The 26,279-nt window shown below is 40.6% G+C and overlaps 3 protein-coding genes across 5 annotated transcripts in view; all 3 read right to left on the bottom strand.

Annotated features, from left to right (window-relative positions):
- Positions 1-1,921, bottom strand: mterf4 (mitochondrial transcription termination factor 4). 2 transcript variants are annotated; one of them, XM_029524929.1, is made up of 4 exons: positions 1,881-1,921; positions 1,250-1,665; positions 994-1,178; positions 1-450 (listed from the first exon to the last, which is right to left on the bottom strand). In XM_029524929.1, exons 2-4 carry the CDS (start codon positions 1,641-1,643, stop codon positions 58-60), a joined length of 972 nt encoding a protein of 323 aa, XP_029380789.1. In that variant the 5' UTR covers positions 1,644-1,665; positions 1,881-1,921; the 3' UTR covers positions 1-57. The 2 variants fall into 2 exon arrangements, with proteins under 2 accessions (XP_029380789.1, XP_029380788.1); XM_029524928.1 differs by having other exon boundaries at positions 1,250-1,619; positions 1,881-1,916.
- A 418-nt stretch (positions 1,922-2,339) lies between these two features.
- On the bottom strand, positions 2,340-11,742 carry pask (PAS domain containing serine/threonine kinase). The gene is made up of 20 exons (XM_029524927.1): positions 11,103-11,742; positions 10,596-10,825; positions 10,333-10,503; positions 10,040-10,174; positions 9,695-9,829; positions 9,306-9,495; positions 8,575-8,753; positions 8,356-8,482; positions 7,919-8,090; positions 6,832-7,067; positions 6,407-6,530; positions 5,305-5,888; positions 5,056-5,198; positions 4,771-4,938; positions 4,545-4,670; positions 4,315-4,449; positions 4,024-4,223; positions 3,574-3,707; positions 3,282-3,431; positions 2,340-2,967 (listed from the first exon to the last, which is right to left on the bottom strand). Exons 1-20 carry the CDS (start codon positions 11,299-11,301, stop codon positions 2,804-2,806), a joined length of 3,702 nt encoding a protein of 1,233 aa, XP_029380787.1. The 5' UTR covers positions 11,302-11,742; the 3' UTR covers positions 2,340-2,803.
- Positions 11,743-13,015: 1,273 nt separating this feature from the next.
- Positions 13,016-26,279, bottom strand: part of kcnab1b (potassium voltage-gated channel subfamily A regulatory beta subunit 1b) — a 30,998-nt gene continuing 17,734 nt past the window's right edge. For both annotated transcript variants that reach the window (XM_029524111.1, XM_029524112.1), the window contains 10 exons: positions 25,951-25,995; positions 24,246-24,290; positions 22,831-22,874; positions 19,421-19,507; positions 14,752-14,837; positions 14,198-14,318; positions 14,028-14,122; positions 13,786-13,906; positions 13,556-13,644; positions 13,016-13,453 (listed from right to left, as the gene is read on the bottom strand). In XM_029524111.1, coding sequence (XP_029379971.1) covers positions 13,364-13,453; positions 13,556-13,644; positions 13,786-13,906; positions 14,028-14,122; positions 14,198-14,318; positions 14,752-14,837; positions 19,421-19,507; positions 22,831-22,874; positions 24,246-24,290; positions 25,951-25,995 — 823 coding nt within the window. In that variant the 3' untranslated portion in view covers positions 13,016-13,363. The remainder of the gene's footprint in view (positions 13,454-13,555; positions 13,645-13,785; positions 13,907-14,027; positions 14,123-14,197; positions 14,319-14,751; positions 14,838-19,420; positions 19,508-22,830; positions 22,875-24,245; positions 24,291-25,950; positions 25,996-26,279) is intronic.

Raw genomic sequence — 26,279 nt, forward strand, 5'->3', positions numbered from 1 at the left:
AGTTTTTATTGTTTAAATTTCCTGCTTAAATGATTTCCAGATCTCTTAATCCCACCGTCATTTCTTTTTTCTCTTTCTGTATGCAGCCTTGCCTCCAGTCTCATCTTCCTCTTCATTCTCTTCTTCTTCCGTATAATCATCAGTGTCATTGTCAACGGTGCCATACTCCTTCTCCTCTCCCTGCCATTCTCTTGCCATGAGTCTCTGAAAGATTTCGTACTCTTCTGCTGATGCCTTTGCAACAGCTGTGAGGAAGGTGGCCTGGTCCACATTAAGGATGCTGTCCAGTTTAGGATTGATGATGAGTGTCTGTCCTTTCTTATCTGGGGTTTGATACAAACCCCTACGTTCCAGAAAACAATGTCGACAGCGGATCTCATCTAGAGTGCAACGGAATATCTTGGACTTCACCATCTCTGCCTGTTTGATCCCCATTCTGAAGTAGACATACTGTGGAAGCATTGGCCAATAATATCAATTATTATACCTGACATTTTAGAAAAAAAAAAAAAAAAAGATGAAATATTTTGGTGAATGTTTAAATGATTCACCAGTTTGAGAGCAAAGACAAACAAAGGATATGAAGAAAAATTATCTGCACATAATAGATATAATAGTGGCTAAATGGTAAATTGGAATCTTTAGTCACTTCTAAACCGTACACTTAATCACGAGAGTCCATTACTGTTTTCTTACACTTTCTGAGCAAGCTTTGTGTATATATTACACTCATTCTTGAAAAAGCTCTGTTGATTTAAGCGTGTTATTAATGGAAAACATAAGATAATACTTTATTGATCCTCACTGGGGAAATTCAAAATAACATTTTCATCATCTGTCTTTTACATTCTTTGCTAAAAATTTTATTTTACTTAAGCATTTGTGTTTATTTTATGTCTGATGCTTTAAACTACTATTTATCAGAGTTCCTGTTGCTCTACGATGGTATTTCAGCACTGTTTGAGTTCTCTCTTGCTGGCTTTATCTACTGACCTGAAACTTGTATTCCAACTGACCCAGATCCTCCAGTACGATAGCCGGGCTGTCTCTGAGGATGTTTGTGACCTGCTGGGAAGTGAACAAGCACTTCTCTCTCAGAAACGCCACCACAATTTTCACTGTCTTCAGGGTCACAGTCAGTATCTGGGGGTAATGGGCCACCATCCTCTGAAGACTGCCTACGGGGAGACACACGGCTAAAATGAAATCTGGTCTGCGTGAAGAGCTCTGGGCACAAAGGTGATCTCACCTTCAACCAAGCCCAGCTTCCGCAGGTTGTCTATGCGCTGCTGCAGCTGTGCTTCCCTCACAGTGTACAGCTGTGGACAGGTCTCTGTCACCTTCAACACACTGGCAGGGTTGAACCCCAACACGATCAGAGCCGTGAGAGTCGATGTGGCATTTTTGGCAGCACCTCCACGTCTGACTTTGGACAGAGACTCGTATATTCGCTCAGCCTGGGTGCACGTGAAGCCCATATCGACTAAAGACTGCAGAGACGGCTCTGTGACCGGCTTTTCCGGCGCACGGTCGAGACTAAAGCTGCGGCTGGCGGAGGGACACAGCAGCTCAGGCCTGCGGACAGAGCAGGCGGCCGCCCTCACAGTCCACCGGAGAACCTGGAGCAAAGAAACCGCAGCCATGAACTCCTGTTTTTCAGCTGCCCTGCACGATAAAAGCGTAAAAAAGAAACTACAATGGAGACGTTACTTGGAGAGACATGACACTGACAAGGCTCGCAACCTCAGCAACTGTAAGTTAGCAAAGCTTTAGGGGGGAGCGGAAGTTCACCGGCGATTACATATTTTTATGAAATTAATGTTAACAGACGTGTAGTGCCCAAAGAGAGTTTTAAAAAGTAGATTATCGTTATGTTTCACCTGACGTGCTGCCACTAAGGTCTCCATGCTTGTCCGTTGCACATATACTTCCGTCTGAAAAACATGTGTAGAGAACAAAGGTTCCGGTTCGTAATTTTTTTTTTTTTATATTTAGTTACACTTTCCTTTGGTCTCCGTCTTAAAGTAAATAATAAAAAAAGCACAAGCTGCATGTTGGTGCGACTATTCATTTTGTTTTGTTTTTCATGTTCAGATAAACTGGTCTTTGAAATAAATCCGGTCAATTGTTTATATTTATAAAAGATATGAAAATCTTACTTTTAAATACTTTTGAATCCAGCACGTTGGCCAGTACGGCCAAATAGATAGATAGATAGATATGTGCTTATTTGCCTCACCTGAGTTGATAAGGTAATGAAATGTGAGATTTGAATGGCTCTAGCCATGAAAAATGATTAAAAGAACACGTTTGTAGTGAAGTATTTATTGGTGTAGGAAAATAAATAGATAAAATATTGTAAATACACTTACAATTCTAATTAAAAACATTTGGGATTAAAATCATGCACTCCAAACAGGTTCAACAGATGTATCAAGAAAATCATTTTGCTGGCAATGCTAGATCCCTGTGAAAGACTACTCAGACTTTGATCTAATATTTCCTAAATATAAAGAATAAATAATAGGTCAAATTTTAAAAACTTCTGCTCATGATGTTTTCTTGTTTTCCACTCAGATATCACAGAAACCATTTCCACAGGTAATGATGTTTGGCAAGATGCTCGTTGCACTGCTTTAGCAAACTGTCTATGCTTAAACCAAACACAAGGCTTAATTCTGGGCAGAGTAGTGTTGAATTTCATGGCTTCCCTTTTCTTATTTTGAACTTTGTGTCCTCTTCGCACTGTTACACAGCAAATGTTGCATGGATGGATGGCCTTCACTCCTTTAAACTTCAGGCTTTAGTCTTCCTGGAGGTACTTCTGGAGCTCAGTTTCCAGGGCCACCATTGACAACCTCTCATCCTCATCTTCCTCGTCACTTGGCAGAGTCTCATCACCATGATCTGGGAATAAACCTTGCCTGTTGTAAACTTTAGGACTGGATGCGAGATGCTGTGGTGAGCCTGTTAAAAGGAGAGCATCTTGAATACATTAGCCTTTTTGTGTCACTGCATTTCATTTTGTAGAGTGAACAAATCTTAAAATTCTCAAATACAAGAAATGATTTGAATAACAAAAGACATTTACAAGCAGTCATGTAGGGTGAGAAAAATGGAATGCTGTCACCCCACCAAAAAAAAAAAAAAGACATCCAAAAGAATAAAATTTGAAAGGAAAATAAACATTTTGTTGCAGGTGTCACAGGTGGAATGACAATGCATCTGGTGTGCAAACCATAGATGGCCGCACTTAATCTAACTAGAAAGAGTGTACTCACAATCACTCTGAGTTGCAGTAACCACCTCCGCCCAGCTGTACTCTGCTAGAGAAATGGGCTGGCTGATCCATGACTGCAGAAGCAGCTGGTCCAAAGTCATCCTCTGAGCAGGATCATGGTGCAGGAGCCCATATAACACTCCATTGAGCTCTGAGAGAGTACAGAGAAGAATTTTCAGCAATGTAACTGAACATAAAAATGTTTTTTGGAAAAAGAAATGACGCGTTCTGTGACTGTGATAATGTATAAGGAAAAATGTATTTTCAGCCAACAGTAAAGGACAGCAGAATACCTGGAGAGAGGGGAAATGGGAGCCTGAGCTTGGCCTCCAGGATCTCACCCACATCACAGAAAGGGTTCTCACTAAACAGCAGAGTGTACAGTAGTACCCCCAAAGACCACATCTCCAACTCTGGACCCTGATAGCTACAAAGGGGAAACAAGATAAGACACCAAGGAGGCAAATGATAATTATAAGCAGCTTGGCACAATGGGAAATATGGAAGCCTTAAATTTGATTATATTTCAAGTGTCCTTGAATTAATAGTTACAGAACCATTAAGTTAGAGGTCCATTTACGTCATATTCTGGAAAATTGACCTAGATTCTGCTGTATGGTTTAATGCTTTGTGAGCAAGGTGAGGAGTAATTCCCCTTTTAACCTAAACAGTCAAAACTGAGCTATTATAAAATTTATTTTGTGGAACAAACACCATTTCATTCACATGTGTTCTATACTCACGGATTACCCTGGAGCACCTCTGGAGAACAGTACTCCAGTGTGCCACAGAAATGATAAAACAGCTTTCCTGGAGCCATCATGGTGGCAGAGCCAAAGTCTATCAGTCGAATGTGGAAACACTTGTCAATGATGATGTTTTCATCTTTTATGTCCCTGTGAAGGATGGACTTAGTCCTCAGATAGAAGACTGCTGCAACCATCTGGGAAACAGAAAGAACCACCAGTTTAACAAGCAGCAAATGGACACTTTATATTTTAGATTCCTTCACCTGTCACATGCATCTACTGTACCTGTCGAAAGATGTAGCTGGCCAGAGGCTCATCCAGCCTCGGCTGCATGTCAATGAATTCAAAAAGGTCCAAACCATCTCCGTGTCTCTCCATCACCAACTGGAAGTAACTCGCATTCTCAAACACTTCCAGGACCTAAGTGGCACCCATGAAAAATATAGAACAAAGGAATTTAATATTAGAATCTGAAATGATGTAACCTAAGGGTTTTGATATGAAAACCTGGTTACCTTGACAATGTTATGGTGCTGTACTCGTGTCAGTATCGCAATCTCTTGGCTGACTCGTCCCAGCATGGGATCATCTACCCAGCAGTCACTCACTACTCTGGCCTTACTAATAAACTTCACTATTACCTGCAAATTTGGACAATCGGATCACATTAAACACATAAAATCCTGCTTATCTATAAATGGATTCCAGATTAATTAAATAAGATTATTAAGATTTTCTTACTTCTTGTCCATCACAGCGCCTGACTGCTTTCCAGACAAAACCAAAGGCTCCTTTTCCCACTGCTTTAAGTGGCTGGTACTCTTCTTCAAACTGCCCATCACAGGCACGAGAATGTTCGAGGTCCATGGTGGAGCGTAAAGCCTCCTTGTGACTTGCCTCACCAGTCCTCTGAAGGGAGGAATGAAAAAATGATAAATGGGTTGAAAGCAGAACAACTTTAAATTCCCCGATAAATAAATATTGGGTTCTATACTAAATTAATATAAGATTTTTATCCCCACTGACCTCGCCCAGACTGGCTGCTGACTGGTTGTTCATTGAATGATCAGTTTGCAACATTGTTCCCTGCTGGCCAGGCCTACTGATCCACACACAGAACATAGCACTTCCATCAGGGAGCAAAGTCCTGCACACATCACACTGCACATCTGTAGAGAGAAATTAATACTTGTTAGAGTGTATTTGTTTTTAACATCTGAAGATTTTTTTTTATGAGAGAAACATGACCGCAGTTAACATTTTATTTGTACCAACCTACTCTTGTGCCATCTCTGTGGTATGCACTTCCTTCAAATTGGCCCTCGACTATCTCTGCAGCGTCCAAGGGCAGGCCATGTCCATTTTCCTTCTGTTTCTTCGGTGTGGATGTAGCGGGAATATCAGCCACTGACAGAATTCCACCATTCATTTTCACACTGAACTCGTTTTTCCCTGTATGAGTTGAAGAGAGAACTTCCCAGTGATCCTGCTTGCCTGAGTCCTTTTCTTGTTCTTCATTTGAGCCATTTGCAGCATTCACAGCAGCACCTCCAGCCTCGACAGGAGCTGGCTCCTGGCCAAACTCTACCTGGCATGGTGAAGGTGTGCGCAGTAGCTCAGCTGTATCGCAAGATATCATGGAGGCACGGTTGTCATTGTTGTCCCTTCCATCACTTAGCAGCTCTGCACTACTATTCAAATCTAGATCAGCCAGGGCTCTGGTCACCAGATCACCATTGCTGTTAAGGTCCAGGAAGCAGCTGGCGGAGTCCACTATTTGTGCTGACAGAGATTCCTCTGCTTGGCCTGGGTCAGAACCACCATGGCCAGCAAACTTTTCACAGAAACCAGAGGAAGACCTGAGAAATTGTAAATAGTTTGGTGAAACTCAAATAGTGGCACTACACTGGCAAATGTTTTAAAATAAACAAATGCAAGTGGGTTTATTTTATCAAAATTAGGGTAGATTTTGTGTCAAAACTCAAATTGGCATGTCATTGTCTATCAGCGCTGTCTCCTACCCCCATAGGTGTAAATTCTGGGCTACTTCGGGCTATCTTGACTATAAAAGATGCAAATGAAAAGCAGTTCAACATACAGAGGCAATATGGAATCACCCTGCAAAATGAATGAAGGTGTTCAACTAAATGTTAGTCTCTTTTCTCCATAACACTTCAACACTTAAGCAGTGAAGCTGAAACAATTTCAGTCGATCAATCCTCATTTCTCCTATTTTCTTGCCTTGAATATGGACATAAAAGATTAGATGACAACAAATTCGTTGTGTAGATTAATGAAAATATGGTTGGAAGTGGTTGTATACTTGGTGCTAAAATGTGATGAATGAAGTGGTAAGAACAATTATTCCTGGTCTCACCTGCTTTCTAGTGTGATCACCTCAAAGCTGGAGTCTTGGAGGACAGAGACACATGAACAGTGGTCCTTTCTTCTGTCTAGGGTAGCACCACCCATCCTGCAATCAGCTTGCTCTTTTGAAGTGTCTGAAGAGGAAAACAAGGGCACTGTAAAATACTGCAGTTTACACTGACCGCTCTTTAAATGCTGTTCCTAACTTCAAGAATGAAATCACTCAGGGCTGCACAAGTAATCAAAATATAACTGAAATTGCAATAGTCAACTACAATATCCAAATTGTAGGAGGCAAAAACATTTTTTAATAATAACAGTAAAATATGCACCAACATTCTTGCATATTGTTGCCACTGAAGCAAAGTGTAGTTTCTGGGATGAAAGAAAGAAAACAGAAAACAGAACTGGTGCTAAACCTGGGGAAACTCTTACCTGGGATAATCTCAGTGTCAGGGTGGTTATCTCTCTGAACTCCATTGTGCAGACCCTGTTCTAGGTTATGTTGTGGTGGTTCAGGGAGAACACGGCACACAAAGGTGCCGTCCTCTGGAGGCTCAACCCAGGCAAATGTCTTGAGGAGTGCCTCAGTCGTGTCTGCACTGTCTAATTGGCTGCTGCAGGAAACAACCTGGGCTGCCTCTTCCATCAGCTCAGTAGTGTCATCGGCCCTGAGGAAAGAGTAGCTGGGATCTAAATTAAATATTTTTATGGTCGATCAAATAAAATTGTAATGGTCACACTATAAAGACAAGCCTTTTTAAGTTGCTCTTTATAGGAGCTTTCTTAGAAGGATGGGTTTAAGTGGTTAAGTGGCTTTAGTAGTTACAGCCAAAATATTACTATCACAAAAAATGCCTGATTGTCATACTTTTACAAGCTTCAATATAGAGTTAAATGTAAAACTGACTATGATAGAAAATGCTATCTAACAAAAAACACACAACATTGCTGTTTGAGGATAGTAAATGTATTCATATGATATCCTTCAAGTCCTTCATATTGATCCCTTTCACATGCTGCGACATTATTTGACCAATAGATGGCAAAAAAGAGACAAATTTTAACAACACAGTAAATCCAAATCCTGAGCTCATTGTGATAATAATATAATCATGCGGTGAAGTTATTTTTATCCCATATGTTAACATATACACTCTTTTCATGCTTTGAAAAAGGAGAAATAAACTACAGTAAAAGCTTATTGGTCAAATGAAAGCTGCAAGTTTAAGAGAGTTTTAGTATCTCCACTGGCTGGTTAGACAAACAGTGGATATCAGACTTGGCTACAGAGTTGCTGCTGTTTTCCAGATTTACCGCAGAGGACATTAAATATAAATGCAGTCTCCTGCCTTTTGGTGCCTGAACATTGCTACAGCTGTTTTGGCCTGTCCATTATTTGAGAAATCACAGCTGACCCAAATTCTGCCTGTAAGCACATAACATTCTCCCTAAATTTACAACATACAAATATCCTTCTTGAAGTCACTGGAATTATGAGCACATAGTGACATTTGCTTACATAAGCACACGTGTAGAGGTGACTGCTGGAGGGGAAAGTGTTGACAGAGCACTGCCTTGTTTCTCCAGCCTGGTACTGGTTCCAGTGAAGATCCTGCCTCTCCCTGTTGGGGTTCTTTCCATAGCAGCCTGATGCACCATAGCCATATCTCCAGCCACCAGTGACGATGGATCTATCATTGATAGAGAAAAACAAATAATAAAATGACACACAGAATAAACTGTGCTGTATGGCAAGACAATGTATAAGCAATTAAACTCAGGGTACACACATATATGCGATATGCGAGGCGTATGTGGAAAAGACGCAAGTGTCAGGTTAAATACAACAGATATCACTCATTGTTTTATTGCACAGCCAACACTTGAAATCAAACACAGAAAGTTGGTTTTGAAACTATACCAACTTATACATCTCAATTGGATACAAAAGCTCACCAGTTTTTGATATTTTGAAAGAGGCTGCATTTTTATCTGTCTCTGCTTTGGAATCAGGGAATGGACAGGCCCTTCTGTCTGAGTCAGACATCCATCCATAGAAACCAGGCATTAGGAAGGTGACACTCTGTTGATGGCAAAGCAGCAGGGACAGAAGTGAAGTTTGGCATAGACCTTCATAGACTCTCACAGACCCCTCAACTGGTTATGTTGGCAAACCTTTCCTAACAGCTCTTCTTTGCTGTAGCCAAACAGATTGAGGGCCATATGGTTGTGGATGCTGGAGATGGAGCCATCAGGGCAGAGCAGTAGGAGACCACTGAGAGGAGCGAACACCCAAATTGTTCCTGAGTACTCCAGTGCAGGACTTGGAGAGATGACCCTGTATTCCACTTCACCTTGAAATTCCAGACACATGTTGAATATTTACAATTAGCTACTGTATTTGGTGAAAAAAAGCATATAGTGTGAACCCATAGTGATTGTTTTGCATTATGAATGACTTCCTGAAAGGTGACAAACACCACTTTCTTCAATCTACCAGTGACTGAAACCATGTATTTCAATGCATGTGTACCAGTCTACCTTGTGACATTCAGGTTTCAAATACTCTGATGTTTTGTTTTTTTTTTAATGAAATGCAGCACAACAGTGATGTGTATTGTTATTTCTTCAGATTGGTTTAATCTCAACTGCCATCCATTTGTTAATGCAGTTGTGATTTTACCATGCAGTGGAATGTTTAGTAAGGATTTCATTCTTTGACATGTGCCCACAAGGAAATTACTTTTGAAATCTACTTTCATATAAAGTCTGAAGCCTTACAATGCAAGATGTTTGTGCAAGGTAACAGTGGACAATGTCTTAACTTTATCAATGTAATGTTGCATGTGTTTTAATCACAATGTTTTGAGCCCAGCCCCAGGGGCAAGCTAAGTAAAACAACTTACCAGAGGACTGCTCTTTCGCATGCTCATGCTTCACAGAGTGTTGAGCTTGACCATGTGTTGGATAGGTGCAACCAGTCACATTTTTTGGGTGCTGGGATTTCCCACATACTATTGCTCCCTGAAGTTTGACACAAAGTGGGACTGATGCACCCCCTCTGCTTTTACCGCACTCTCTCTGAACCCTCAACATCTAAAAGGAAGAGAAAAAAGCAGAGTCATTGTCTCAAGAATTACTTGAGTTGATAACTGAGTTGGGATATAATTTATGTTTCTGTGTTGCTGAACTGTCTAAGAAGGCCATTAGTAAATATAAACTTAAAAGTAAAGCAGAAGCAATGGGAGCTTTCCCTAGCTGAGAGGGACATATTTTGGCTGTCAAAAGTACTTACTTTGGGCAATGCATGACTGTTGAGGGGGATTTGTAAAAATGGGATAAGCTCCTTAACTGACACCCCTTTTAACTCATCAGGATGGTGGTACCCATGGAGATGGGCAAACGCCAAGTCACAAGTTAGGATTTTGCCCTAGAAATGTAAAATGGCATTGGAAATATGACAAACAATTGTGTTATTGAGTTTAAAACTATATTTTATCCTGTAGGACATAGCTTTAGATAGGAAATTGTAATACCACATCTTTGCGCAGGAAAACTGGATTATATTATATATTATATATGTTGCCAAAAAAGCAAAGACATTTAACAAGCTAAGGCTTCTAAATAAGGACATACTCACATCTTGTGAAAAGGCCAGAAAGGCTGATAACCTTTCAACATTTTCGATCATTACAAGCCAGTGCTCTTGATTTTGTAACAGTTTGTAGGTACACACAGACACAGGCACCTCTCCAGATAGTGTCACCATATCTACCTAGAAAAACACACATTTATGTTTAGACAGACATGTGGTGATGTAGGTAATTAAAGATAACTGAATCAATATTAGTTTGACATAACCCTGATTAAAGGTAAATTAAAAAAATTAGAAGACAGTTATTTTCTTTTATAACTTTGCATTGTCCTTCATACCACTTTCCCACAAATGGCAGCAACAGTTCCATCCGCTAACGGAAAATCCTCCTCCAATGCTTGTTCCAGAACCTGACTGGTTTTCTTCAGGAGATAGGACAGCTTTCTTCCAATCAGTTCTTTGGTGGTGCACTCAAAGAGCTTGAATGCCTGCTCATTAGCTGACAAAATCTGATAAATCAACATAGAAGACATTTACATGGTATGTTCTAGTTGCAGCAATGTTTAGCTGACACTGTTCACATTAAGTGTATAGACAGTACCTCTCTGGTTTGACAGTGGACAGTAAGGATGGCTTTGTTTGGGTTGAAGACAGGTGAAGGTCCCGACAGGCCAAATCTTCCTGAAACTAACTGACCAAACAGGCTTTCGTCTGTCTCTGACATAGTGGATGGGTGGGACAGGCCGGCAGCAGAAACATCGGGGCCAGGATGTAAGATTGATATCTGGTGGTTTCTTGCTGCATAAGAGCTGCAAATATCTAGCTGTTTATCTGTAAGAAAATATTGAGATCTATGATTTTTTTTAGGCTGGAACAAAAAAAATATTTTTGTTAATCCAAGATGACATCTTCCATTAGCTTTTTTTCTTTTCTTTTTTTTTTTTTTTCACATAAAGTAGTACCTAACTCTTTGCTTGATGAAGTATGGAACACAGTTTCCTGTGTCAATAATCAACTGTGTCAGTTGATTATTGGTTTCAGCTCTACTCACACTGATAACCAAAACACTGGCATTGCTTCATAAGGCCAGAAGCCATGTTGTACTCACCTGTCAAAGAATCAGGACAAGAACGACGTTGCAATGCCAATTGTCTCTTCTTGTACAGCGGTGTCTTAGTGTGTGGATACGACTTATTCAGGCCTAAGTCATCTTCCAGATCAGAGAGATCAGGCCCCACACAAATACTGTCTCCTTTAAATCGGGTGCTTTTGCTCACACCAAAATGAGCCTCAATCGACAGCGACATAGCTGTTGGTTATCCTGACGGCGACACTGCTGACTGTTACCAGCCTTCAGCATCGGATTAATAAGGCAAGAATTGCAGGTTATATCCTCGAGGCAGCCTCAGCTAATAAAAATAAACTCCTTAGTTTATTAACGTCAAACTGATCAGCTATTACCGCCTGCTCTATAGAAGACGTCCAACCCAAACCTGACCTCAGGTCGACGGCTGCTCGGCTGGTGTTTGCAGGCAGGTTAGCGTTAGCCACTTTCGGTTGACGCTAGTTGACAAGGTAACAACACCTCCCCGCTCCGCCAGCCGCTGCTGCTCGGCTCCTAAGCTTCAGGGTTTCCCGTCGTGGTGTATACGACTTCAGAATTAACGGTACTGTTTTCTGACATCACCACAACCGGCCGAGCCAGAGTAAAACCGGTTTTATTGAGGGAGGTTCACTCGGTCCGGCCGTAGCTTTTGTAAACCGCGGGGTTCGAGCGCCCGACGAGGAGCCCGCTGGACGGGATCGCCTGCATCCAATCAAATTTTAGCATTTCATACAGGAAGCGCTGATTGGATGATTTTCCGGAAACGCCCGCCTTCATTTCTATGGAAACAGCATGACATAAGCAAATAAGGTAAAGCAACATAGCTCAGGAATATGCCGGCAATGTAAACATTTGTTTTCCACATAATAAATAAGTTAGGCATTACTTTATTAAGAAACAGAAACAACACCGCAATGTCAAACAGTTAAAATCCCCAAATGATCTAAAAGTCACAGACTTTTCTGGGTTTACAATCTAACTCAGTAAACAGTGTGTGTAACTGAAGTAGGCTATAACCTAATTAATTTATTTTATTGGACTAGAAAAGGAAGGCATCAGCGGCATTAATAGAGAAAATATTAGAAAGTTTTAAAACAAATCACATGAGAATTATAAGCTCTTTATTTGTATATACAAATAAGATGAAGAACACCAAAACACTTGTGTACAGACAGAACAAAAAGATACTCTGATCATGTAAAACAGATTTTTGGGAGAAGTCGGGAATAATTCAATGTGTTCCAGGTGCAAAGGCTGCAGGGGTCCATATGAGTTGTGTTTCTTTTGTTCTAAAAAGTCTCTTCATTAGCTACATGGCTTTGATACATCCACAAGTTCACCCTTAAGAGAATCAAATGTGACAAGACAAATGTTTAGCCATAACACAGACTGAAATGAAGTGAACCAGACATCGTCACCACTGACAGTCTAAATTAAAACTGGCTGAAGGAGCACAAGAGGAGAGTTTGCCACGCTGTACTTATGCATGAGTGGGAAAAAAAAAGAGAGATGAAAAGTTAACTCTGACATAGGCCCAGCTGCTTAGTAAGGAAAAAATATAACAGTCAGTACAGATTTTTTCAAACATGTTTCAGCTTAATTTAGCACTCGGTATAAGCAATAGCATCATGAGCAGGATTTCAGTTCTTTCAAACAATTCATCATGTTGACAGATCAGCTTCACTTGCAATGTTAGCGCATCATCTAGTTTGCTGATATCACATCCAGTTGCACACATCAATGTTTTGCTTTTTGTCTTACATTACAAACATCTAATAAGGTAATAAGGTGACATTTTAACACAGATCTTCTTTTTGTAGTGTACTTACTGCAATGCCATGAATGTGATGCATTTTGGAGCAGTAAGAGACTCTAAAGTTTTCCCACACTTACAGAGTAATAATGTAGTCTTTGACTAGTTTGAATTAGTGGTTTGGAAGCTTTTTTTTTTTTTTTTTGAGTGCAGGACACTTTTAGTCCAGAAATAATTTTACTGAATCCATTAACTGTTATTCAAACTGATTCCATTTGCTAGCTACTATAGCTGTAGCGTGCATGCTTTTTCAAGTAACTCACTTTACACTAATGAGTACTGGTTGATCTTCATACAGACAAGGAGCCAAGCAGAACACTTTACATAGTCACTCACACAGTCATACGCGCACAAGGGCAAAGTTGGGCACGCATATATGGTGCCATGGCTGTGAAAAGTGAGCTTTGATAAGCTTTTGGAGCATAGTTTACTGAAAGAAGACAAGTTTATTCTAATGGTGGTAGTCCCTTTTACTGTGTGGACGATTTCCCAGAATATGATCAACCTCTGAGGCAATGCCTGCTGTCATCTTAGGAATTACCTGTGGTGCATAAAGCAAAGGAAGACTTCCTGATCAGTCCTGTTTGAACAGACCACATGATGGCATGATTATTCAGTATCACTCAGGCCTCATTCGACGTACCTGAATGGCTCCCAGATTTTCTGTAAGCTGACTCAAATTGGAGGATCCCAGCAGTACTGAGCTCACTCCCTCATTCCTCAGGCACCAGGCTAAAGATTGGGGATAGGAGTTTTAGCTAGCCCAGCGCTAATGCATCATACAATATGTAGAGAAATACAGAACTCAGCATGGTGCAACATTTTCTTTCAATTGAAAATTGAGGGTCATAGGGTATCTATGCTGCCCCTCACCTATGGCTAGCTGTGGCAAAGTGCATCCAAGCTTCTCTGCGATTTGAGCCAGTTCTTTTAGCTTTGCTTGTTGTTTTCTCCCATCTTCACTCATAATTTTCTCCCTCAACCACTGGTATGGCTAGAGGAGCAGTAAAAGAGGAAAAATCTAAATCAAACATCAATAACTTGAACCATATTCTGCTAGGTAATGTAGTAGCTGGATATTTGAGTGAACATACAGCATGCAATATAATTTGTACCTTCATTGAGGCCCTGGAGGATTCTGGGACACCGTTCTCATACTTTCCAGTGATGATTCCACAGGCCAGAGGGGACCAGGAGACTACACCCACACCTAAAATGGAAAAATCCCCAATAAACAATTGGATGCTAAATCTTTCCTAAATCAACAAAAATCCTATATGCTTACCTATCTTATGGTAAAGCTCTGGGAGCTGAGTTTCTACTTTCTCTCTCTGGAAGAAATGATATTCAGCCTGCTCACATACAGGTGGAATCAGATTAAACTGCCTGGCCACAGAGTATGCCTCCTGATTGAATGTGATGAGAGAATCAAAACAAAGGGGAGATGAGATAAGGAAACAGACATATATACCTTTATGGTTAAATTTTCTTCACTTGATATTTTTAGAGTAAATCAAATAAAATGTATATTATATATTTTCATTTAATTTTTTACTATTTATTTTATTTTTGCATTTTAGGTATATTACTCTTTGTACACATTTTGAGTTGTACTTCTATTTCTTTTTTGTCAGACTGCCTGAAATGAATCATGTTTTCCCTGGGGATTGGTAAAGTTCAGACTGATTCTGATTATGATGTGTATATATATTTTCCTATATTCTCATATCTAACAAATTTATTTTTAATGCTATTAAAAAAACTTCAATATGATTATGTCAACACAGATAGCCAATGAAGTCTTGTGAAGTAATGAACTAAGACTTATTGATTACTCACCATAATCTCCATGGCAGACCAACGTGATGTCCCCCAGTACATAGCCATGCCCTGGTTGATCACATGGGTCATGGCTCTTACTATCTCTGTGAAGATATTATCATCAATATCAAAGACCAGATGCATTATTAATCATTGAACAACAGATGGCGCCAATATTTCAACTTTTATATAGCATAGATGTGGACCAAAGTCAACTAACATTAAGTTCGAACAGCAACATCTTAACTTATGTTTATGTTGTCATAAAAAATGTATGCACTGTCGAAGTAGGTCATCAGCGATTAAAAAAAAATAAAAATTAAACAAAGCAAATAATCATGCTAGAGAGAGGGGCTTTAGTAAAACAGCTATGTTCAGGAAAGTAAAAATAAATTGCATCCATGAAAATGAAATGTATTCATTGTTTGTGAGTTGTGCATTTCTCATCTGCATTTAATTTATTACCAGGGTCATGCAGATTAATGTGACCAAATTCAGCAGGGGTTAAGAAAAATGGCTCCACCGAGAGTGTTGCTTGTACAGTCAAGCAACCATAAAAATTGACCACTAAAGAGTCCGCCAGAGTGGTGCTTAATGGTTTTTATGCATTACAATGTAGTACAGAACTAACAGTGGGTGGAATTGTCAATATGCAAAACTGTATCTCATAAAGATACTGTGATCTTCTTTCTAAAAGGAGTTTTCAAAGATAGGAGTGGGAAATACAGAAATTACTTAATTATTTTAATCTTTTGCGTACAATCTCTTTTTGCTGGCTAAAACAACAACGCGATAAAATCATTTATGTGATTGCTTTAGTCCATAATTGTTTGCTTTAGCTTGTAATTGTACTGAAACTGCAATGCAAATTCTGGGTGCAAAATATAAAGCAGACAGAGTGAAAAGGAGGATGGTGAGATGAAACCACAGTAGAGTGTGATTTAAAAAAAAAAAATAAATAAGAAGAGTGAATCCTTTTCATCAGTTGTTCTCTCTCTGGACCAAAATGAAGCCCATGGTGAGACAGAGAGCAAGTGTGCGTGTGGGTGAAGCAGGTGGGAGGGTAGAGGAATAACAGTACATCTGCTCTTCAAGGGAGGGAGGGATTTGCAGGGATGTAAGGACAGAAGGAAAAAACTGTGAACCAAGGAGGAACCTTGGAGGCCTACACAGTTCAACAGAGTTCTTGAATATATGAATAATCCGCCTCAGTTCTGACGGAGAAGGATGACATGTTGATTCACAGCAACATCCATGCCAGTCTTATCTTGAAGTCTCTTTTCACAAGGCACAAGTCACTAAATCCATCAAGAGAGCTTAGTGCTCAGGGGAGATATCCAAAGAACACCATCGACACACCGCTCAGAAAAATCCACTGCAACTTTTAGAATGGGGCAAATGAGGTAGATGAAATTGTGGCTGCATGCACATGGCAATATGCAGTGTATTGTAATGAAATACTACTAACTGACAGCTAACAGGAAGCATAATGCACAGGACAGGGGCAAGAGAAAGTAAACGAAAAACCATGACAAAGCAGGGAGTAACAGACCAGCAATACCAAAACTAACAACTGCAAACCACTGCAGGGCAGCGAAAACAGAGTCCAACAGTTCAAAAGACAACAAACCAAAAAACCCACTGCGAGGCAGGAAGAAGACAAGAGTAAAATACCAAAAGTATCAAAAGAAAATCACTGCCAGCAGGAAACAAACCAGGGAGGCAGGTTATACCAAGGAGACAGGAAAAGCCAGAAAGTCAGGGCAGTTACACAGGAGGGGAGGCAACGCAGCAATGTGGCACCGAACAATTAAAGAATGCATTTACACACAGGGAGGTCAGACGACGAGGTACAGGTACAGGGCATGAGGAAAACGAGGAGGTGATTACACAGGAGGGAAAACAAGGCTTAACTGTGTTGAACTAACCAGCTACTTCTGACATCATAACCACCATATAGACAACTGTGTATCAATCTTTCCACATCATGGAAAAAAAGTATAAAATTTCCTTTGACACTATGTACTGGTTGATAGTCATGCTTGCCTTAGGAGACTGCAACATGACGTGTGTGCTGACACTTTTTTTTTTTAATGCTACATAAAGAGTATTGCCCAAAACCCATGTGTGCACCTGCATGAACCAATTCTTTTTGACTCACAACTGAAAATTCCTTTCCCACAGCATCAGTGTGTCATTGATTTGGGATAATTTGGTCAAACCTCAGCAAGCAGGACTATCCCAACTGTCTGCATAATGCAGCAAGACATGTGGAAGAAAGCAAACAACACACACTAATGCATTTTTTTGTTCAAGCAGGAATGTGTGTAGAGGTCTGGATGTCTGTGAGTGTTGGGTTACTCGAAACTCTTCCTCATTTTGAAGCTAATGTTTTCCCCTCTCATGCATACAAACACCGTGGTGATCAACATGTCACTCACAGGAGATTTTCATGAGGCCCTTTCTTGGTCCTATCATTATGATAAAGAGAGTGTTGGGTGTGCACTAAGTATTCTCACTCCTTGCACTCAAAATGTGAAGACAGAGGTGATACCATAGGAATTGAAGCAATGTCATGACTGCGTGGCTGTGGTTTGTGTGCAGCATGCTGCAGCAGTTCCATTTCATTTGATCTCCAGTGAAAACCCCTTGGCTGGAGGATTATTATAAAGTCTATTTATTGATGCCATGTCTGCTCTTTCCCTTTCCCTATTTGCCTGATATTTCTTTGTTAAATAAAATATTATGCTGATTGACTGGAAAGAAACATTGTACTGTGACTCAGCAAGATACAGCATGCCTGTTAAACCGTCAAATTGACTATACCACAGGTGCTCCTCCTTCAGGCACTATCTAATATTTTTTGCTTTAAAGCGGAATCTTTATGAAGTACATTATTTTGCAATATGCCAGATGAAAAGCAAGTCTGGACTGTAACCCCTTCAAGGAAAGCTTCTTAATAATGCCATCACTATAAACGACAGCTGCAATAGTAAAGAGAACAAGAGAAAAGCGAGGGGAATCATAGTCTGGCAAAGAAGGAGGAAGGGGGATATTTGTGACACAACTTCAACTCCAGCCCATAGCTGCTATAAAGCTGAATACAAGTAAAAAAAAAAAAAAAGACTGCACCCAGCAAGTAAAAACAAACTGGGGGTTGGTGGAGGCAGAGAGAAGGGTGTAGAGTGGATGGAAGAAAGAAAGCAGTGATGGTAACAAAGACAGACTCTGCAGCCATGACATCACTTTTTTTGTCCTAAAGGGGACACAAGTTGTCTCACACAGTCGGAAGCACTTAAAGTCACAACAAGAACAAAATACAAATGCAAATTCTAAACAAAAGCATGCGCATCCACCCCTGTTTGCTAAACGTTCCCATTTTGGATAAGACATTTGGAACTTCGGTTCTTTTTGTGCATGTTATTGATGCTGTTAAGCCTGTTTAAGCTTTGGGAACATGTGGGTGTGTGAATCAATACCTTAGGCATGTGCAAAATGAGTCCTACATACTGTAAAAGCCCACGGAGATGAAGCGTCTTCACTCTTTTGCACGTTAATACAACTCCACAGGAGAAGCCATTAAGGATATATCACAGCGCTGAAGTATGAGCTTACTCAGTTTTGTGTGTGCATGTACTCCCATTCCCTGAAGTGACTGACCTTCCACACAATGATTTATGATAGTAGCCTTGGCCCACAGTAATAAGGGATGAAGCAAGTGTCCGGCAATATTTTGCAGTGATAAATGGGCAGAGCTGCTGAAAGCACAACACAACACATGCAGCCTATCTATATTCATATTGATCAGTCTCTGATCAATCTGACATGTCTTTCCATTCAGTTTCTCTCACCCTGTCAGATTCTTTATCAATCAATCTGTCAGTCAGACCAGACCTCTGGTCATCAGCTGTCAATAGTTGTTGTACAGACAGCTTATAAGATTATTTGATAGAGCTGGCGGTATGGTCTGTCCGCCTGCCAGTATTACCAGTGACAGCAAGGCCCCTGGAATGACAAGTATGGCAGAGATGCTTCCCACAGTTTAGTGGCCCACGGGGGAGGACGCATGAGGGGCAGTGAGACCAGTAAGATTATAGCCTTTCAATCAAATACTACATTTGGTTGAGGGTATGTGTGGAAGGACAGAGAAGCTGTCCAAGTGTCAGTGGTGGCCACATCACAAGGGAGTATTTTAGGAAGAACCTGGAAATGTGGAGAAAAACTAAATGGTGACATAAGGTAAATGAGTGTTGAAGGAACAAAACGCGCAATAGGTCTTGTATCTAGTGAGACCAACCCAAAAATACACCAGCTTCCCCTGAGGGGGGCCAGATAATCCAGCTTCTGAAGAACAGGGAGGGCTGCAAGCGGGTGCAGCTCAGAAACCCTGCAGAGACTTGTGATCCCACAGAGACAGAAAGGGAAGGAGAGGGAGACTGGTAGTCTAAAATAGAGGACAGGAGATGAGGCAAGATTGTACTTGGCGTGTCTGTGTGTGTCTCTGTGTCTCAGAGTGAGACACACACTTTGCCACAAAGACAAACCCCTTTGGTCAAAGCAAAGGTCGCCAGTCTGATGAGGGCAGTGGTCCTGTCAGTATTTTTCACCTTCTCATGTTACTGAACAACATGAATTGTCCCTGCCCTGACCCACAAGCCCCTCCCGGCTCTGGCCCGTGCTCACTCACCTTCCATGGGAGTATTGCTGTCTGGTCGGTTGGCAAAGACCACATCCACATACTCAAGTTGCATCCTCTGGAGGGAGCCCTTTAAACCTGAAGAGAGAGAATGAAACAATTTGACAACTGTAAACTAAGTTGAAGCTGAAAGGCAACATCTTTTCATAGTGCTGGAGAAGACGTGTACTACCATCCATAGCATAAGCACATCCTTAAATATTTCTGATATCCAGTAATATAACTGAGTGAAAATTAACATGGCCACACAAGCCAGGAGAATCAAGCTCCACATATTCCTGCTGCTAACACCACTGGACCAATGAGACTTATTACACTATCATCCAGACATGCTAGCGAGTGAGAAGTCTTGTCTCTTGATACCTTTGCTCACACAGACACATTGGCCTGGATCTGGATCTGGATTGATAATTATCCTGTATACGCAGCTCCCTCCATTTATTCTAGCTAGTTTGCCAACACTGTACTGTGAATAAGATACAGGAACAGCTTTATACAACAACTAGACTGTTTAGCAGCAAAGAGTGCTTACATGTTACTTTTTTTTCCACTGAAACCAAAGCATCTGTTAAAGGGAGCAATCTAATCAAATTCACTCTGAATTTGATCCTGGGTGGATTTACATTCAGCATGAAATCATATGGTTCAATCAACTCCACATATTCTGTCTGGTTTACCCAGAAAGAGCCGTAGTGACGGGACTTCATGGTCATCTTCTCAATACATAATTCATAAAAGAAATACATTCTTTATCACATTAAATACTAATGTCTAATGCCCTAAAAACTACTGTCTCTTGAACTGAGGCTCATGTTGATTTGTTTCTGACTATTTCCTTCATTAAGACATGGCTGCCTACTGACATAGAAAACCTTAGATTCAATTAATTTAAATTCTTGGCCAGCTTAAGAGAAAAATTGATTCTTGGCTGAAGGACATGGTTCAATATGATGAGAGAGGTTTTATTAATAACCCTTTTTGACACCACTCCTGGAGCAGGAAAAGTACAGGTATAAGTTATAACTTAAATGACGCCTCCAGTCCATTAAATTACCTCAGTTAAGTCATGACAGATAGGTCAGATTCATAACAGCATGACCTGAAGAGCTAATTGGAATTCAGCCACCTTTTTATGTGAATAAATATACTTAAAGCTAAAAAAATGACTGATGCAAATAGCTGGGATATAGACACATCTGTTTAATTTATTTGCTTTGGACGATGGCAAGACTTTTGAAAGAGGAATGATCCTCTTTCTGAATAAAGTCTTATTTTATTCTGAATACAGGGTAAATGGCCCTACACATTCTTATTGAACGTAACTGAACTGGCCTCATTCACATATATGGTTCTAGTTTGAAACAGCTTTCAGCAATACTTAGTTTTCCCTTTTATAAAACGAGGTATCTTTCAGTTCAGAAACTAAATCAATTTCACAATGAGATTTTCAAAAGGTGAAAACTGAGAATTTCAGGTCAATCAGTGTCAAGCTGAGTTACCACAGTGAACACCACAATCTCATTGAGAAAAGAGCTATCCATTTCACAGCTGTGAAATCTTTAACCCTTTTACATAAGTGAATACTGTTTTGACAGCATCATGTGTGAGTTTTCATGTTCTCCCTGTTCAGGTTCCCTCCAGGTACTCATGGCTTACTCTCATCGCCAAAAGACATAGAAGTCTCTGTATGTCTCTATATGTTGGCCCTTTAATAGACTGGTGACCTGTCCAGCTCCAGATCTGACCTTCTCCCAGTGTCAGCTGGGATTACCCTGACAGATAAGCAGTATAGATGGATGGAGGGATAGATGGGTGAATGGATAGATAGATTTGTCAACAGGTGGTGGAGGAACCAAAGAAAAAAAGCTGTGAAGATAATGAGAAAGATGTGGAGTCATAATAAAGGTTCTTTTTTTTTTGGCTACATAATTGAAGAGTACTCTGGTTTTCTCCCGCCATCCAAAGACATCATGTTTGGGTTAACTGGTGACTCTAAACTGTCCGTAGGTCTGAGTGTGAGTGTGAGGAGTTGTTGGTCTCTTTCTGTCTCTGTGTGTTGGCCCTGTGATGGACTGGTGACCCGTCCAGGGTGTACCCCACCCTCGTCAAATGTGATCTGGGATTGGCTCCAGCACCCCCATGACCCGGAAACAGATAAGTGGTAGAAGATGAATGAATGAATCATTGAAGAGAGGATGGCCATAAGTATTGTGAGAACATCAGTCTCCATTCACCCACAGAGGACAGACTGGATGAAAGATGAAAAGCAAACACAGGAGACCAAAAGCAGAGCAATAGAGACAAGGCAAAAAGACACTTTGGCCTTGGGTATGTGTGAGTGTACTCAGTAGATTAGTGCTTGAGGATTCTTCATCGCCTTCTAATCCCAGTTGAAAGTTTTGCTTTCCCCTTGACCGGTAGAACCGCTTCTTCCTCTTTCTGTCAGCTGCACTTCCACAATCCCAAAAACACCCATTACATGGATCTTAATCTGAGCCTGCTCTCTCATCATGTGCAGTTTCTGCTGTGTTGTGGATTAGCTGGAGTTTACCGCCGGTGAAGCAAGCCTATTTTTGGAACCCAGAATAGATGTTGAACAACAAAGCTATTCTACTGGTGTCGGCAATGAATTATGCATTTTAATTATGCATTCTGCAAAAGTTTCTTTGAAATGTTCAAGGAACATCTTTCTCCTGTAAAGAAAACCCACAGGACTCTCTCTGGTTGCAACACAGAAACTTTACTGATCTCTGCTCTAAATCATAAAGTTCGACATCCCCAAAACCTAGATGACACTTAACCAATCAAATGATTCAGTGGTGACCGTTGTAACAAGTAGTAAGGAATAAAATGTCTGCAAATTTTTCACAACCAATTCATTATCGATCCCGCCTTCCATTCATCTCCCCGTTTCTCTCTGCCTCTAAGCGTGTTCCCCTTTTGTTGTTGGGATTGGTGCAGGAGGGGGGCAGTTTATGGAAGCTGCAGTGAATGTTAATAGCTTGCAAGAGTGCTGAGTCACTGCAGCAGGAGCACTGTGCCCGGGTGCAGCTTGTATGTGAAGTGGGGTGGATCCGGCCAAGGCTATAAGCTTGAGCGCGGCCAAAATTCTTATCAAAAAGGAGTGAAAGAGCAGAGAGGACGATAGTTCAGAATTCAAATTCAATATCACAAGTCATCCAACCAAACATCTGTTGAGGTCTGTTGATATTTGCCACTGGCAGATCGCACCTTTAAAATTGAGTTATTATGTGTTGAGAAAAAAATCTAAGTAGCGATACCTCCAGCAGTACAGAAGGAAGAGGAAAAGAGATAAAACGGAGATTAGAGGAGAGCAGTGGGGCTCCAAGCAATGAGGTGGTGTGAAGGACAAAATGCAGGAGTGGAAATCGATTCGTTACCTTCGATGATGTGTTTCCGGTTGAGTCCTCTCTCTGTCTCAGCTCTGCAACGGGAGAGAAATAATTGTGTGTGATGGTTGTCGAGACACATTCCTGGATATACACACAACTCAGATCATTTCACGCTCATCATTAAACATGCCATTTATGAGCCAGGTACGAGCTACAGGGTGTCTACACTTATAGAATAAAGTGTTCACTGTGTCTGTGCAGTGGCCAAACAAAATATATTAATGACTATCAGTGTTAACTAATGTTTTGCCTTTTTCCTTGCAAGAACATTAGCATTCATCTGGGGTAATTTTTCCGTCTGCCTCATTAGAATAAGTGCAATATCCACATGCATGTTCCCTTGGTGTGATCTGGCTCCAGCACATCCCGAAAGAAATACCCGGATCTTCAATTGCTTGATGTTCCACTGCCGCTCTGATATGTTGTGTTCGACATGTAACATTCAGATGGTAAATCAGAGCCGTCTTTACTGCCAGTTCTCTTGAAAATGATCCCGATGGGAGTGGTGAGATTAAACCAGAACAAGTTGTGGGCTGTAAAACTAAAGCACAGCAACCAGGGTTACTGTACTTCAATGATTTACCAATATCCTCACCATTTCCCTTTCCCACTGAATTTATTTTGTTTCTTTCTGCTCCGGTGCTTTTTCGCTTGCTGAGTTTCCTCCTATTTGTCAGTTCTTTGCTTCATTTCACATTTCCTCCTATGTCCTTCCTGTGGCGTAGCAACCTGCTATGGTTATTGAGAATAATGTTTAAAAAACACATAAATATGCTTGCCTTCTGTCATATTTACATGCCTTCTTTCTTTTGTGCAACACATTTAAAAATATGAAAAATGCCATTGATTAAGCATAAAGACATCTGTGGTTGGTTGATGCCTGACAGCCGTCTCAGGCACTCTCACAGCTCCCTCAGTTGGGGGTTAAGTAGTTTTTCTCTAAATCCATGCGGCGCAAAGACTGATTTGGTACCTTGGTGATAGTCTGACAGGATGAGCTTAAATTAAATTTACACAATTACACTCGGGCCCTACTCTACTGATCTACATCAGATACTTAAAAAGAACCAGAGGATGTATGGAGGCTCTGCTTCCCTCAGTATAAGCCTGAAGACTTAAGTAAGGTGACTAATGCAAACTGAGAGCAAAACACTTCAGCATGGCAGTAAAACAGATATGACAAGAAGGCTGAGAAAGGCTAAGCAGGGAAGGACGACTGCTGTGTTGTGTGTGTATTGCCTGTCTTTTATCTATTATTTTTGTGTCACCTTGTCTGTGCGCCTGTGGGTTTTCTAAAATACTTCATTTCATATCGCACACTGTGTCTGGAGGCGATTGCTTGAATGCATGAATTGCATAGTGTGAAAATCTGGTGCACATACAGAGGACATGCATACACTTACTTTCCTCCCCAGTAGAGCTTCGTGGTGATCACTAGGCTGGATCTCCTGAGGCAGGACACACAGACACATCAAAAGGTTGAACAAAAAAAAAAAAAAAAGTTCAGAAGACGTGTGTCAGCATGTCATGTGCACAGTTGCATGTCTCTGTGCACAAGCAACTGAAGCTATCATATGTTCTTATGTTTGCAGTGGCAGATGGGCTGCACGCATTTTTCAAACATATAATAATTATCATAATTATTCCAGTATGATGATTTATAGAGGGACGTTTTTCTCTGAACTCTAACAAAATTGCTCTCTCACTATAAAATTCTCCATACTTGAATAATAAATGATGTAAAAGGACCCAGATTTGAGGTGAAGGCAGCCAGAGAACTGATGTGAGATTTCACGAAAGCTATTGCAATCTTTATACTGTAAAACATATTTGCATGCAGTATAGATGCATGAAACTGATATTTTCTCATTTGAACCTGCTTTGTATTCAACAGTAAGACGCCGACATGAGCTAATTCTATGTTTATACTTTCCAACAATGGATTTCATGGCTAGGGCGGGAGGCTTCAGGGGCAAACTTTCATCTCCTAGAGTGAGATGGTTGCACATTCTGCACCTTCCACCATACATGAACATATAAAGTAGCATTTTGCACACAAGCATCATATGGCCAGAGCTGTTTGTTTCAGCTGGGTACTTCTGCCACATCAATTTATTCATTCCTTTTCTACTGCTCATCTGTCACGGGGGCTGCTGGAGCCAATCCCAGCTCACATGGGGCGAGGGCAGGGTACACCCTGGACAGGCCACCAGTCCATCACAGACACAGAGAGAGACCAACAACCACTCACACTCACACTCAGACCTACGAATGATTTAGAGTCACCAGTTAACTCAAACATGTAATCTTCAACGATATAGCCAAAAAAAAAAAAAAAATCAAAATTCATGAACCTTTATTATGATCCCTCATCTTTCTCATTATCTTCTCAGCTTTTTTTTTTTTCTTTGGTTCCTCCACCACCTGTTGACAAATCTATCTATCCATCCACCCATCTATACTGCTTCCTTGCTTCCGTCGTTTTATTTGCTTTTATTGAATTAAATTTAAAAAACTTTAACATCTCTAACATAATCCTATTTTACACTGACTATCCAAACCTTTTGTCCAGACTAACTCTATGTTCAGTGATTATGTATCAAAGCTGGGAATGCTTCATTTTTAGACAGAAAGCAAGAGGAGAACTGCCACACACTGTGACTCTTACCTCTTTGTTTTAACATTTTTTGAAGACCCTCTACTACTACTACTAAATGTCAGCGGCCACACGCATTAAGCAAGTTCCCTGGGACATGCTTTTCTGGGTGGAAGAACTTGTCAGGCCCTGACATTGGGGATACTTTGACTGTGAACTAGGTTTCACAGCTCAGCATCAGCACCTGACCCCACTACAGCTTTATTCCACTGAAGAGAAACAAATCCCTTTAATCAAGCTCAAAATCATGATGGAAACCTTCTTAAAAACGTAGAGGCTGTACAGCATGCTCTAAATAACACTGTGTAAATAAAATCCTCAAAAATATAGACATATGAATGACTACAGTATGAGAGTAATTTTCGTGTATCCACAAGCACATACACACACGTTAAAGTTATTTTTGGAACAGATTTAAAAAGCTTTTGCTCCGATAAGAGACTGTGCATTACCTCCAGCACTTTTTCTTGATGATGTTTCCCAGAATTATCTCGGCTCTGTGAAGAAAGAAATTGGATGAGATGATGTGATATCTCAATTTATTATTTCACTATGTATAGTTTGGCATGATGTTTATCTACCACAGATCTGCAGCGTGAACACCTCATTAAAAATCAAAAAAATCAAGATAAGGGCTAAATGCCTTTTGCATTGCATGCCTCAAATTTGCCGGCAACTTTGAAATTCATAGTCATTCCCACACAGCTACAGCATATCCTGCATTATTCACCACTGCATCGCCCAGGCCTATAAAGGTGGATTGAGCTGTGAACATAATGTG

Source organism: Echeneis naucrates, chromosome 17 (assembly GCF_900963305.1).
Source record: "Echeneis naucrates chromosome 17, fEcheNa1.1, whole genome shotgun sequence".
Taxonomy (NCBI): Eukaryota; Metazoa; Chordata; class Actinopteri; order Carangiformes; family Echeneidae; genus Echeneis; species Echeneis naucrates.